This window comes from Mauremys reevesii, unplaced genomic scaffold (assembly GCF_016161935.1).
Source record: "Mauremys reevesii isolate NIE-2019 unplaced genomic scaffold, ASM1616193v1 Contig1, whole genome shotgun sequence".
NCBI lineage: Eukaryota > Metazoa > Chordata > Testudines > Geoemydidae > Mauremys > Mauremys reevesii.
In genome coordinates this window covers 4,408,573-4,424,414 of record NW_024100715.1, presented here as the reverse complement: position 1 = coordinate 4,424,414, position 15,842 = coordinate 4,408,573, and the positions used below count along the sequence as shown (strand labels likewise).

Sequence of the window (15,842 nt, the reverse complement as noted above, 5' to 3'; positions counted from 1 at the left end):
AAAGGGTTCTGGCCTGCCCGCAGCTGCGAGCAGTCCAGAGCCCTTTCAATCCCCTCCACGGAAGCCAGTGCGGTCCAGCACGGTGTACTGGCTCTTGCTGGTACGCCGTACCAGACCGGACCGGCTTACTTTCACCTCTGATGGTGCTGCAAGGCTTGGTTGAACACTGTGAAAAGGTCAATATTAATGTGGGGTGGTCTGGAAAGGTCCATGATGCCAGGATATTTAGAAACTCTGGCCTGTTTACTGGAATGACAAATGGCACCCTAGGTTGACTCCCCATCCCCAACCCACTGCCATGCACCAGAGACCAGAGATATCAATGGTTGTGGCCACAAAAAGGATACTCTCCTGCACAGACCATGTGTTGGTTCAACCATGTCAGTGAATTGAGGACTTGAGTTGGGATGATGAATACCAAGGCCAGACGATGGCACAAAGGTCAATATACCATGTGCAGCCATGCTTGGAGAGGTCTGAGGTGTAGCCTTACCTGATGTACCATGTATGTGCATGATGCCATGTGGCCCAGAAATTTCCAGACTATTGTGGCTGGATGTGCCTATAGGGAATTTATCAGGGTCAAGATTGAGTGAAAACGATCCTCCAGAAGTATGGTCTTCCCCGTAAGGAGTCGAGAACTGCCCCGATGAACTCTATTCTTTGTACAGGCATAAGGGTGGATTTCTGATAGTTTATTAGTATGCCTAACACCTGGAAGGCTGATAGGATAAGATGGATATCGATTCCACCTGAGCTCTGGACTGGCTTCTGATTAGCCAGTCATTGAGGTATGGGAATTTGTGAACTCCATTTCTCCTCAGGAAAGATGCCACTATTGCCAAACATTTGGTGAAGACCTGTGGGGCGGCTGAGAGGCCAAATGGGAGAACCGCAAACTGGTAATGAGCTTGGTTCACAACAAATCAGAGGAACCTTTTGTGGCCTTGGAAAATCGATATGTGGAAATACGTATCCTTTAGATCGAGGGCAGCTACCAATCCCCTGGATCCAGCGAGGGAATGATGGAAATCAAGGAGAACATGTGGAACTTTAAGTTCTTGAGATAACAGTTTAGTTGACACAGGTCTAGGATCGGTCTGAGACCCACCCTTGGCTGTCGGAATGAGGAAGTAATGGGAATGAAACCTTTTCCTCTTAGATCAGTGGTTCTCAATCAGGAGGGCAGGGGCTAGGGTGTCCCCGCTCCAGGGTGCTCTCTCTACACTGGGTGCTTCCCTGATCCACTGATCATTACATATGTTTCAAAGCAAATAGAATTCATTAAACAGCAATCAATTTAAAAATATGGAAAAAATGAGAAAGGTGAAAGGAAAACACATCACCCCGCTCTGTGGCACGGGGACGTCACAGCCAGCGCCTCTGGGATGTAAGGGCAGTTCAGTCTGTTCCTCACAAGTCCCAGGCCCCTGCTCAGGCCCTGGCTGTGCTGCAGGGACACTGCGGGTCGGACACTTGCTCTGGCGGTGGCCACACGCCCTCAGGCTCTAGGTGGCAGGACCCTTCTTCCCAGCGTCACCCCAGCCCCGTCGGGGTTACGATCCCCCTCCAAGTCTGGCCTGCGGAGCCTCTTGGTTGGTGTTGGGATATATATATCTATATATCAATATACACTGTTATTTAGATATAGGTTATAAGGTATTAAGGCCTGGTATAAATGATGCATGTTTAACACAAATGCATGCACTGCAAGTTAGCAATCGAAGCAAGGACTTAAGCTCAAGGACTATTAGAACTTTTTGGGCAAAACCAATTTTATGTTCCAAGTAAAATATGGAAAATGTTGAAAACCTCTATTGCAGGTCTAACACTGGGGGCTTCTCCCTGTGCTGGGCTCACTGCCCAGGGTCGTCCTCGCTCTCCCCAACTGCTCACCACACCTGGCTCCAGACTGCTCCAGCTCCAGCTCCTCCACTCTGCCTCAGCTCCTGCTCCACTCTGCCTCAGCACTGCTGCTGCTGCTGCTGCGCTGCCTCCAGCTCCCTGTGCTGCTCCTCTGGCTCTGGTGGCTGCAGCTCTGCTCCCAGGACAGGTCTGCTCCCAGGGCTGCTTCTGTGACTCTGCTCCCAGCTCTGACCTGCTTCCTGGGCGGCTTCTCTGGCCCCACTAGATGTCACACAGCTCTGCTCCCCAGCTCAGCTCGGGCCCCTGCTTTCTCCTTAGCTCGGCCCCACTCTGTCTGACCGGGCAATCCCAGCTCACACGGAGGACGGGACTAACCCAGCCTCCTGACTCCCTGATTAGCCTGCCCGCCCTGTCAATCAAACTGACCTGGAGCGGTGGCCTCTCCCCATTACTCCTGGGACTGTCAGTCTCAGGGTCCTGATTTTCCATTGACCCTTCTCCTTTTGGTACTGGATGCTAGTCAACCAACCCCCTCCCCCACCCCACACACACACGCACACACTGAGTTTTAATAAGGGGCCAACAGTTCCCTTACACATGTTTGAAACTAAGTGTGTACTTAAGTCTATAAGACTGAAGCATGTGCCTCAAGTAACACTTAAGTGCTTTGTAGAATTGCGGCCTAAACTTTCTGAGTGTTTTCTTTAAAAAGAAAATCCCCTGCACCAGTGCACCTTGCCTGGACCTTGAGGCATCTTTCTAGTAAGTCACAGAAGCACTTGCCTGAATGGCACTATGAATACACTGCTGTGGTATTTACAAGTATCTTACCTGGTGCTTCCCATAGAGCGGGCTGAGCTGCACACTTTAAGCCCTTGCTCCACCCTGAAAAGGTTTGGGAAGGAGAACTTAAATCCAAAGCAGGTCACCCAAAGGGTTTGGAGCCCATCTCCCATCAATAGTTGGGAGTCTCAAACTCACTCTTCCTACAGAAGCATTTCTACTGATTCCAAATTGTTACACGCCGTCTACAAAACAATATGCAAAGTGCCAGGACTGAAAGAGCAGTAGCCTGCGTCATCAGGCCTGGCATCCCATGTTAGCGAAGCTGTGTTAAATGGTAGCTAGCAAAATAACTAGCCTGTTCTCCATCGTTTATGCAAGAATCATGCTTACTCAGAATTAGAAAAAATACACTTCAGTCTCATGAAGGCTTTCTATTTTTGCACCTACTGTCAGATATTTTGGTTGCTTTAGTTCTAAAAAGATGTTTGTCATGTTTCAAAACGGTTCTGTTTGTGGAAAAAGATGAAGAGGAAAGTGTGTTCACAAGAAGCATCGGAAAGAACACATTTTCTGTCACTTTGACGCTACCAGATCAATGATGTTTTCGTACCACACGGGGGAAAAAAACAACAACACATAGCCAGTCACTGGTTGGACAGGATTTGGTTACTTTGTTGCTGAAGTGTTTGTGGTCAGTACCTTTCAGTAGGGTAGTACAGCAAACTTACAAATACCATTGTAGAAAATACATCTAAAGGAAGAAACAAACAAAATCCTTTTTCTCTGCTCTTTCATCTGCTTGAGAAGCATGGGGAGGGGGGGAGCATATATTGGTACAATCTCTTAGTATGCACATCAGTCTAAGGGTGCAGAGATAGATGACATGAGTCCCAGCTTCATTGTCCCTGGAAATACTCAGGGTAAATTTCTTTCCTGTTAGTCAATAACACGCAACAATTCCTCCAGAAAAATCTATCCCCTATTTTCAAAAGTTCACATGTAATTGTAAATTAAATTAGTTTAAATATTTAATTTATTTCTACCAGCCTCATGCCCACTTCACCTTTATGCCTCCTGTCCACTGCTCACCCTCCACCCCCCACTTCCAGGATGAAACATTTTAAAAGTCACATGTCTAATAATGGCCGTTGGGACAGAGACCCGGGACGTACTGGGGAAACCATGGAGTCAGAAGCAATGATTGCTAAATTTTGTTTTTAAATATTAAAAATGGTGTAAAAGTTTAAATATGGATTTTATGGGGTGGGGCTGGAGGTGGTACAGCCGCTCCGGAGGAGCTGCCAGCATGGGGCCGCCCAGTGGCCCCATGTTCTGCTCCTTTCACCCTTGCGGTTCCGGAGAGCCCGGCGGTTCAGAAGTCTCCGGCTCAGTGGGAGGAGGACAGAGTTCCCCCTAGGTAACGTGGGATGGATGTGGAGGGCACGGGGAGAGCGTGGGGGCCCCAGGATGGGGGCGGGGTGGAGTCACATGGGGGGGATCACGTGGGGAGGTCATGTGTCCCTTCTTAAACTGCTGCCCCCTCTTTGTGTCCCTCCCATGAGTGCGGCAAACCAGTAAGAAACGAATTCTACCTGCACCCCTGCCAAGGTCGCACAAGCCAATGGCACAGTTGGGATTAGATCCTAGGTCTCCTGATCAGTCTAGTGGCCAATCCACTAGCCCCCTACCTGATTCCTTCCAGGTGTTCTTCCCACTAGTTAGGTCATTGTGGGTGAAATTCATCTCTGTGCAGAGGGACAGCACAAGGTCCATGCACCACAACTTCAACTTGTGAGACTGTGGGAACATGACCATCTTAAGGTAGGCACAAGTATAGAACCACGACTCCCTTTTTAGATACAGGGCCCAATCCTGGGAGGTGTGGCTTGCCCTCACCTCCCATTGATTTCAGAGAGAATTAAGCTTGCTCAGCGCATCTTGCAGAGTTGAGTTCTACCATGGAAGAAGCAGTCCTTCCCTTGAATGGGGCACTCGGCCATAGAATCACAACTACCCAGTTGTCTCACAGAGTGCTAATACTGAACAAGAGCTGGAAGAGCTAGGAGGGCAGTATATGTAAAGATGGTTTTCGCCTATGGAAAGTTCAGGAATTGCCCATGTAATTAAACTTATTTTTGATTTGCAATCTGAGACCTACTCACAAATTACCTATATTGCAAGGATTTTTCTGGTATGTTACCAGGGAAAGGAAGTCAAATATCTGAAAGACAACACTTCCTGATTTTGGATGTGTCTGTCATCCTGCTAAGACGTACCTATGAGGCTGCTCTGAGACACAGTCTCTCTTCTGTACGTTCACACCTTCCTCTGCTCTGTCATGGCTGGAAATATAGTTTATGCTGATTTAAACTTTGCTGGAGCCTCTTCAGGACCACCCTATCCATCCCAGCACCTCAGTAAGTGGATTTAACTTATTGATTTTATATCTAATACCCTCTATCTTTGAGGGGGCTCCTATTTTTCAAGTGTTTTTTCTTTCCTTCAAGTGCAGCACAGATAAATTAGACAGAGGGGAGAGAGATTCAGAAGAAATAAAGAGCAGGTCTGTGTTTTATGTACCATATGAGTGGCTGGACTTGGCTAATGTGAAGTCCTTTGTCACTGTCAGAACTGGTAAGGGAATCTCTCTAATGCAATACAGGATATTTTATTTCAATTTTGTCCATACATGTCACAGAAAACTTCATAGCCAGTGACAGTCTCTATACACACAAATTGAAGTGCAGGGCAATACAGTCTTACGTTGCACACCTTTCATACACATTTGAGGGATCCAAGCAAAGCATTTAAGCTAAAACGTTGACTTGCTCACTATAGTACGTAAAGGGTCGTGCATTGGATGAGTCTGGGGAAGAATGACTGAACACAGGGAATCTGAGAGACTCAAGGAGCAGGAGGATTTCATTGTTGTATTGCAGAAGTTTAACACAGATTGGGGAGAAGAGATGGGATCTGAAAATAGCTCTGGAGCCAGAAGGTCCTGGAGGCACGACCAGAGGCTGGGGGGCAGGTAGAGAAGGGTTCTCCTAGGTATTGTGTACAGGCAGCTAGAGAGGCAGGGGTCTGTTCTCTCAGGAGATGGGGCTGAAGAGGAGGAAGAATTGAATGAAAACCTGGCCATTGCGGATGATGAAGGCAACCAGGGACTTTTTGTACTGGGTTCTGAAATGGACAGAAAGTCACAGGAGGTTTCCAAGGACAGGGATGATGTTTCCATTTCTGAGCATGGTCATGGAGGAGCCACTGGAATGCAAGTCAGCTGCAGTGTAATGAGTTGGGAGTTAGGGGAGATCAACAGAGAGGGGCAGGGTAGTGAGGATGAGGGGAGATTTGTGTGGTTTAATTTAACGCTGTAACATGCAAATCATAGTATACATTTCTGAAAACATTTGAAAATTAAAAACTTTAAAACTGATATTTTGGAGAACTATGCTAAAGATAAAGGTCAGTTAGTTATTTAATATCTTCAGAGTGTGTTTTCTGTAAGTACAGCAGGATAATTGGGCTAAATGATTAACTATATTAAACTGTTGATCGGAGCCTTCATATTTTCACTGCATTGTTATTTAATTTGCTAAGTAAATATCCCAAACATGTTATCAAGCTACTTACACACTCTATATATAACACTGCTGTACTACACATAATGCTATTTCACAGTGATGATTTTTTGTATCAATCTGGCTTTATCATGTTCTCTTTATTGGTATTTTAAAGTAATTATTTTGAACTTACACATGAACTGTATTTATAAAGCTATTTTCTTTTTACACACCCACATGAATATAATTAAATTATTGTACAGGGCCTGAAAATGATTCTTAACAAAGTACCCCTTTAGAGTTGTATTAATGGTTTATATTTTCATGACATTTATTGTTTTAGCATAAGACCCTTCTTATCTATCTGTCAAGATGTAAGCTTTTATAAAACTATATCAATGCCCTTCAGACATTACTTTCACTGGATAGTCTTCTCTTGAAAAATATTTTAAGAGCCAGATTCTGTTCTTGAGTAACATTAGAAGTCCCTGGAGTTACTCCCAGCTTACATCAATGTAACCGATAGCTGAATTTGCCCCTCAAATTGTTCAGTTTCTTAGTGAAAATTATGCTATGTTGAGAATTGACTGTGTAAATAATTTGAAACTTACTATTTCCAATGTCACAACTACTCTGCAAACATTACTGAGCAGAGAGCTTGCGACTCGGAATAGTCCCATTGGTTTTAGTCCCTAAACTTGAAATGAAAACTAACTTTCTGTGGAAACATGGTAGTAACCTCAAATAATAAGTCAAACTGAAAGACGGTTTACAGTATAAGCCTGATCTAGAATTCCACTGCTTCTAAATTTCTAAAAAAAAACAAACAAAATGGTTTATTTTAGCCTGAAATGTGTTAGTCTGAGGCTAGATGAGAATGTTCTTCAGAAAGTTTGAAGTAAATTCAACAATCATTTTATTTTTTTAGTGATAAGAAAGAAGAGAGGGGGACAGTTTTTCACTTTTTGGAAATTGTTTCCACCAATTTTTCCCCCCCACTCATAACTTCTGAACAACTTTCTTCTATCAAGTTAATAGTATTAAGGCCATGATCCCTGGTCACTCAAATACAGACCTAAAAGTCGCAATATTACAACAAAAAAACTTCAAAAACAGACTCCAATGAGAGACTGCTGAATTGGAATTGATTTGCAAATTGGACACCATTAAATTAGGCTTGAATAAAGACTGGGAGTGGCTGGGTCATTACACAAAGTAAAACTGTTTCCCCATGTTTATTCCCCGCCACTGTTCCTCACACTTTCTTGTCAGCTGCTGGAAATGAGCCATTTTGATTACCACTACAAAAAGTTTTTTTTCTCTCCTGCTGGTAATAGCTCACCTTAACTGATCACTCTCCCTATAGTGTGTATGGTAACACCCATTGTTTCATGTTCTCTGTGTATATATAGATCTTCCTACTGTATTTTCCACTGCATGCATCCGATGAAGTGGGCTGTAGCCCACGAAAGCTTATGCTCAAATACATTTGTTAGTCTCTAAGGTGCCACAAGTAACCCTGTTATTTTTGCAGATAAGATATGTAGCTATGTTTGTAAATCATCCTGTTGCTGTGTTTTTCTCTTAACTAAGTAAATAACTTTGTTTTTAAGAGAAAAATGCTGTCTTTGAAATCCCTGTTGTAGTAGGAAGAGAGCCTGAGACATAAGCCCTTGTATCAGAGGCCTGGTATGAGGCAGGACCTGCTCACAGAATCTGGGAAGAACAGGACTGATATTGCAGAAATACACATTCCTAGAAAATGCTAGGCACAGAGTACTCACGCAAACACATCCCGATATCAAGTGGTACCAGAACATCCCAATATCAAGGATGGTACAAAAACATTCCCCAAGGGTAACAGGAACACACTGACCTCTCCTAAAAGGTAAGGTCAGGATGACAGTACGTAAGAGAGATGTTTTGATTGAACCAACATGTGCAAGGTGAGGGGTGATAACTAGCCACGTCAGGGGGCAGTAACTAGCTGTGTCAAAGGGGCAGTATTACCTTGTTTGTATCAGGGTATAAAGATGCATCTCAGAGGAAGTATCTTTGTCCAGCCGAGGTGGGAATGGAAACTCCCGCCGCTGACTGAGCTGCATTCATTGTCATGGGCATACATGTCTTAGTATCCTCATAGAGACTGCCAGGTGCTATTACCGTGCTTTGTTGACAATAAATCTGGCCTGGTACCTTTATGCCTTAACGGATCTTGTGGTCATTGGGTGGTTCACTCTAGGTCTGCCGGGCTGTCTGCACAGAGCTGGGGCAGCACACAGGGAGAACACAGGGAACACACACACAGAGCTGAACATCTGAGGCAAGTTGTCTTCTGCATCAGAGCCCAATACCCAAGCTACAAGAACCTGTGAGCAGAGACATCTATTCTGGTTTTGGTATAGAAAAACCACAACAAATCTGGAGTTTCTAGGCCCAGCCATTACGGAGGAATTGTGAGCCAAAGAATAATTTATTTTTTTTCAAAAGCAACCTTCTATAACCTCTGAAAATACTGCTGCACAGGCTCAAAGGAGAACAAGTTGCCATGTTTCTTATTCCTCACACTGGATGCTAAAGGATTTTCACTAAATATTGACTCTTGCAGGTCTCCCTCAGTGCCCACATTGGCATCGGATCGCTCTGGGAGTTGGATGGGCTGGGAATGTCATCCTGGCGGGAGTTGTGATTGTGCTGGGTGTCTGGGGTGAGTAGTTCCAGGCCTTATATTATTGTTATTATTACTATATCTCCCAGGGCCTCCATTTCACTTGGTTCTATACAGGTACAGTAAGACAATCCCTTAGCCAAGGAGCTCACAGACTAAATGTGCACCTTGAATTCACCTGTTACTTCACAATCCCACTGAGCCCTCATTTCTGATTCAGTTTATTTGTGAATGAAATACATGACACACTGGACCATGCACATCAAAACTTCACATTAAGTAGATATAGTTAAGAGCTTGGGATATAAGATGTGTGTGTGATTGGACTAAAACAGCTTCAGTCATTAAACGTGCAGGGAAAAGTGGAATGAAGGAGATTTCCTCTGTTCCTCTTAATGGATTTAATACCCTCTACCTTTTTTCCCCCTAATCCTGAAGTAGTAACCAAAGGATCCTGCCTGGACGATTTCCGATCTCAATTGAAACAAACGCTTTGTGTTTCATCACTCAGCAACGCAACAGGTAACCTCGCTCTCATTGAGCTCCTTTCTCCGATTTCATACCCACCGGAAGAATTCGCTGCGACTTAAAATCAAATTGGCCAGTCAAAATGCTCTTGTTTTCTGTATAGCAGAGATGTGCCACACCCCCATGATCCTCTCTGTCTTTAGTTCTCTTGTTATCATTTCCACTGGGTGCTGAGCAGAAGCAGCGACATCTAGTGGCCAGATAGGGTAATTCCCAGTAAGTACAGCGCAATCAACTTGAAGTGTAATAAATATTTCTCACAGCACCTGGGATCCCAAAGTACTTGACAGATTATGCTGCAGATACAAGAATCTCTCCACCCACTACAAAAATGCAACTGCCTTTGGCGTTAGGGTGGCCAGCTTTCTATTTGCACAAAACCAACACCCTTGCCCCACCCCCTTCCCTGCCCTTCTTCTGAGACCCCACCCATGCCCCACCCCTTCTCTGAGGCTCCGCCCCCACTTACTACACTCCCCCACGTCGCTCACTCTCCCCACCCTCACTCACTCATTTTCACTGGGCTGGTTCAGGGCACTGACCTGCGAGAGGGAGTGAGGGCTGTGGCTGGGGGTGCAGGCTCTGGGGTAGGGCGGGGATGAGGTGTTTGGGGTGTAGGAGGGTGCTCCGGGCTGGGATCGATGGGTTCAGAGAGTGGGAGGGGGCTCAGGGCTGGGGCTGGGAGGGCTCAGGGGTGCAGGCCCTGACTGGTGCTTACCTCAAGCAGCTCTCGGAAGCAGTGGCACATCCCCCCTCTGGCTCCTACACAGTAGCATGACCAGGCGGCTCTGTGCGCTGCCCCATTCGCAGGTGCCGCCCCTACAGGTCCCATTGGCCAGAGTTCCTGGCCAATGGGAGTTGCGGGGGCAACGCTTGGAGTGGGGGCAGCGTGCGGAGCCCCCTGGCTGCCTCCACTCATAGGAGCCGGATGAGGTGGGACGTGCCGGCTTCTTCCTGGAAGCTGCGTGGTGTGGAGGCTAGCAGGGAGCCTACCAGCCCTGCTGTGCAGCACCACCAACCAGACAGTCAACGGCCCCTGTCAGCAGTGCTGATCGGAGACACCAGGATCGCTTTCTGACCGAGTGTTTTGGTTGTAAACCGGAACCTCGTCACCCTATTTGGGGTGAAACTTAGTATTTGTTTAGCAGTGCACAGCAACTGTGCACAATAGCTAAGAAGTGAAGGACATTCCCATATCATAATTTCCCTGGACAACTACAATTGTTGCATATTAGGAAAGTATTTCAGGTGTTTTTAAATGTTTTAATAAAATTTAGCAGCTGGAAATGGAGGAAGAGACAGAATCACATGTTCAGGGAGTTCCTGGGTGCCATTAGAGAAATGGAACAGGAACTGGAGTGTCCTGGGTACCATTAGAGAAATTCAGGGAGATTTTACGAGGGGCAAAATTTGTTACACAAGCTGTTTAGAACTCGGTATTCAAAAGAGGCCATAGGATTTTTATGATCACAAGCAGACTTCAGTTTTATTTCTCAGATGAAGGAAGGAATTGCCAGTAGCATAGCACCACCTAGTGGTAGGTTTGGGCATTAGGTTTAATTCTAACTTACGAGGTGCTGCTTTTCCTTCTGCGGCTACATCTACACTACCACGTAAGTCGACCTACGCTACGCAACTCCAGCTACGTGAATAACGTAGCTCAAGTCAACATACCTTAGATCAAGTTACTGCAAGGTCTACACCATGGGGGATCAATGGGAGAAACTCTCCCGTCGACTTACCTTACTCTTCTCGTCACGGGTAGAGTACAGGGGTCGACTGGAGAGCGATCTGCTGTTGATTTGGCAGGTCTTCACTAGATCCGCTAAATCGACCACCGGTGGATTGATGTCAGAGTGTGCATCCCAGCTGCATTAGTTATCTACGTCATTTAACACCTAGCACTCATGGTCTTCCTTGGAGGTCTCCCCATCCACATACTCACTTATGATCCTGTTAAACTTGTAAGATCTGATTAAATCTAAATCCCAGTGCTAGGTTTTAACGTATCCATCGACTCTCTTCTCTTTGGAGCAATAGCAGCTGAGGGTCCAGGAACAAGTTAGAAACATAGCAACTGAGTTAATAAGAGGTGAACTGCACAATCTGGAAATGCCTTTTTCTTTTTTCTGAGTTTTGAAGGCATTGAATGCAGCTATCCAGACTGTGCATGAGTAAACATATTTGTCTGCACGCTGCTCTCAGTTGTATGGGTGTTCCTGATACCCTTATGTGCCATTATTCTCCAGGAGAACCTCCAGACTCCTTCCTTCTACCGTTAAATATTCTGGAAGAAATACAGCAGAACTGGCAACTATTATTCTGGGAGCTTCAGTTTAATATTGTGCACATGTAACCCCCTCACTCAGTGTGTGTTACACGTCCCCCTCTTTGGCTGGCCCACAGGGAACATGGGTCTGTTACAGCTCCCACCTGGAGAACCAGCGTCTCTAGCTCAAGCTGTCGAGGTTTGTGCTATTATTAGTGAGGGAGAATGGTCCGGTATTTAGGGCACAAGCCTAGGACTTGGGAGATAGGGTTCATTTCCCTGCAGTGCCACACACGTCCCATGTGACTTTGGGGCAATCGCTTAACCTCGCTGTGCCTCAGTTCCCTATCTGTAAAACGGGGATAACGGCACTGCCCTGCCTCCCCGGGGTGTCATGCGGCTAAACCCATTAAAGAGGAAAAGTGCTCTGAGATCAGCTGTGTTCTGTATGACCTGTTCTCTCTTGTGCTTTCTGTAATTAAGTAAAAGAGCAATTAACTGTGTTAGACGCTGAGCAAAGTCTCTGTGTATTAAATGCTTCACAACCCTACAACAAACTTCCAGAGAGAGTTCAACTGTAACTGAAGTGGGGGCCAGATAGGTCTGTGCCCTGAGAGCATGTCTTGGGATCCCAAGATTGGGGTACAGATTGGACTTGGTTCAGGTCCCAGAGGTTTAAACACCTGGGGATCTAGGGACCCAGAGGCTTGGATTCCCCTCACAGCAGTCTGGTGAGTAGCTAGCAAGGAGGCAGGGGACACCTGGCCTGAGTTATTCCCTGCTGGTCCCGTCCTCCAGGGGCTGTTCATGTACTGCAGTGATGAACCTACTAAAAACACCTGATAACACAGCTCACTCCTGACTCACCCGAGCTCTGCAAAAGACCTTAATCCTGCCCTAAAGTGTGTCTTGCTAAGACCTGAGCCTTTCCTCAACGAACACAATCCAAAGAGACACCCTGGTTGGGATACTGTCTCTGAAAGCTCCACACATGATTTTACTTAAAACCTTCAAAGCCATTCCTGACACCCTCTTTCCTTGTCCCCCTCTAGAGGGCTCCAAGTGCAAACTCTGCCCCAGGGATTGGTTGTTGCATAGAAGGAAGTGCTATTGGGTCTCTAAAGAAGTTAAATACTGGAAGAAGAGCTTTGAGGACTGTACAGTGAAGAGGTCTCAAATGCTCGTGATCCAGGACCAGGACGAGATGGTAAAGAAAATATGATGCTGAACCTTCAGCTGGAGAAATGGGTCTATAGTAGAATACAAGGACTTGTGTCAGCAATAAGTACAGAAAGAAAATGTTGGAAGGAGGCTCAGCTGTATGAAATTTGGCTTAATTAAAGCTAAACCAAAACATTCTTTATATCTGGGAGCAGAAAGGGGAAAAATAATAAACAATGCAGTTCCTACTGTGGCTCCGCATCTTAATTATTTTTGCCTAAAAATTCTTATACTTTAAGTAGAAAAGAACTTGTTCACAATTCAATAGCAAATGGATTTTTCTTATAACTACAGTGTGAACCTCTCAGTCCTACACTGAGATTCCATTTTCCCCAGGGGCAGATGCTGCTTTCGCTCTCAGGTCCCCAGAGCAGGACTGCGGATTTCCCCCGGAGGCATTGGGGGCAGAGCCCCTGAAGCAAGAAGCAGGGTGTATCTGTGCAGGTGCACACAGGGAATTCTAGCCTGTGTTAGTGATTTTACCCAGTCCCTCTGCTTTACACTTCACAGGATTTCATACGGAATGTTACAAAAGCTGTAAATCATATCTGGATTGGACTTAACGTTACATCCCCTGAGAAGAACTGGATGTGGGTGGATGGCTCCCTAGTCAATCAAACACTGTGAGTGCTCTTTGACCTTTAACGTGTTTCTTTTATAACTGTGGCAGAAAATCTTAGTCCGTTACTTTCCAACTTGAGTGCTTAAAGTTAGTCACCTCAATCCATATTTTGATTTAAAATGTACAGCAGGTGATATGGCATCCCCTAGTAGCCTACTAGGAATTGAAAGCCATGATGTATGTTACTGGGAAATTAATTTCCCTTAAGGGCTTGGCTTTCACATGTAACTTGGCTTTCTGTGTAGGTTACGGTTTTTCTACAGCACACATGTCGTGGAATCTAAGCACTAACCTGGTAACCTGGGCATTCAGTATGAAGTACTTGCTCCTTGTTGCAGGGATGCCCTGAGCAGGATATACCAGATTAATATGTTATGGGGAGGAGACTATCCCATGGGACAATTCAAATGTTGGAAGCTCCTGGCCTCCTGCTCCTGATAGTTGGGGCAGGTAAACTACATATGCTGGGGCTTAAAGCTCGGAGGACTGCTGGAAAAACCCAGCTGGGGAACCTGAATTGGGACTTTGAGGGTGGAGGGTTTGCAATCCAACCATCTCCCAGCTCAGAGGAGACCAAGTGAAACTTTTATTCCACCACTGAGAGAGGGAAAGCACCTGTGAGTGTTTGTTTGTTTGATTTTTTAAAACCGAAGCCAGATCCACTGCTTGGGGTGTCCTTGTGACATGGATTGAGGGCAATTATCCCATCTTTTCTACCTAACTGTTGTTATGACAACTCCACAAAGCACCAGACAACCCTATCACATTCCTCCAAACAGTTGCCTCTTCTCCATGTGCATTCCCACTGCACACAAATGAGGATGGGTAACTGCAATATAACTTGTTGAATACATTTAAAAATCCAATAATATATTGTCTTCATTCCACAGGTTCCCAGTAACTGGCCTTGCTGAACAGAACAGTTGTGGGGTGATGAAGGGGGAACAGATTCGTTCTGAAATCTGTGGTGCTGAATTCAAATGGGTTTGCCAGAAAGAAGCCTTCCAGATATAAACAGCATCTTTAAGTATGTGTATTAATGGAACTGAAGTCTAAAGCATCCACAGTGCTAATTTGTAATGTGATTATTTTAAATGAATCTGTGTATAATCATTTTAATTCTCAGGGTCTGTTACTTTAGAAACAGGGTCTATTCTTCTATTTCTTGGTTTTAAGAGAAGCTGCTATGAATCCCTGAAAAGCCAGCCATTTTCTGCTTATCTTGATCTTAATCATATTTTCTGTTGTGAACAACTGTTTCAAAGCCTATAGCAGAGGCAGGTTGGGACACCCAAGTGCTGTTTTGGTTTGTTTGACAAACATAAGTGTTTGAGAACTCTTGCACATGGGCCAAATTTTTAGAACTAGCTTCTAATTCTGTTCGCCCAAAATCTCCAATTTATTTCTTCAGGTCTGGTAGTTGTGTGTTCAGCTGACCAGTCTGGTGAACAAATGCCATTTATTTACCCAAAACTGAGATTCTGTGCTACCAAAAAGAAATTGGGTGGGCAAGTTTAGAGAGGCAATAATCTCTGAAAATTTAGCTCCAAGGCGTTGAGGTACTATGAAATCCAGACAGGGTGAGATTTTCAAAGGCAGGCAGGGCAGTTAGGCACCAATTTTCAATCAGAATTGGGTATCTGAAGATCTCTAAGACCATAGTGTTCCTCTGGATATTATGGGCAAAGTTTGCAACTTAGCCTTTAAGACGTTCTGGAAGAGGTGGGAATCCCTCCCTCTCCATCTTTTCCCCCACCTTTTTCTTTAATTTGCTTCTCTATGATGAAGGCTCAAAAGGTGGGTGTGTTTAATTTGTTTAAAACTATTTATTTAGGAAGCTTTATGAGTTTACAAATCCTTGCCATGTAACTATCAGGAACAAAGCATTGCAACAGTTAGCTTGTGTTTAAAGAGACTTTACAGAGGAATATAGTCATCAGATCTTTCTATTTAACAGGGTGGTACCATACACCATTACATCTATGTCATTTCTAGTGATTTTATTAAATTGAATGAAAGCTCTGTATAGATATATTTAACCTGTCGTGTCTGCCAAATGTTCATATTCAAAAAATAAAGTTGGGCAGATGTGCTGACTTTTTTGTGGGTGAATGTACTTTTTCCAAGTATTGAATAAAATGTAACCAAATATCTATTCTTGGTCTATTTTGCTAGATACATAATTGGTGTGTTAATTTTTCCATAACCACAACCTCCCATATTATTTGAACTATTTCTCAATGGTTGGGCAATTTTTTTTTCCAGTGAGAGGCTACCACTAGCCACCAGCAACTAGCAGATGAGAGATTAATTCATTTC

The 15,842-nt window shown here is 44.9% G+C and overlaps 1 protein-coding gene across 3 annotated transcripts in view; it reads left to right on the top strand.

Moving 5' to 3' along the window:
• LOC120392519 (killer cell lectin-like receptor subfamily B member 1B allele C) overlaps nt 1-15,134 on the top strand; it is a 96,166-nt gene extending 81,032 nt beyond the window's left edge. Inside the window, exons 1-6 of one of the 3 annotated variants that reach the window (XM_039517330.1) lie at nt 4,937-5,069; nt 8,824-8,922; nt 9,325-9,405; nt 12,733-12,887; nt 13,412-13,524; nt 14,414-15,134. In XM_039517330.1, coding sequence (XP_039373264.1) covers nt 4,991-5,069; nt 8,824-8,922; nt 9,325-9,405; nt 12,733-12,887; nt 13,412-13,524; nt 14,414-14,537 — 651 coding nt within the window. In that variant the 5' untranslated portion in view covers nt 4,937-4,990 and the 3' untranslated portion in view covers nt 14,538-15,134. Of the gene's footprint in view, nt 1-4,936; nt 5,070-8,823; nt 8,923-9,321; nt 9,406-12,732; nt 12,888-13,411; nt 13,525-14,413 lie in introns of those variants that run through there. The other 2 variants (XM_039517329.1, XM_039517328.1) reach the window with 2 other exon arrangements.
• The last annotated feature ends 708 nt before the right edge of the window (nt 15,135-15,842 follow it).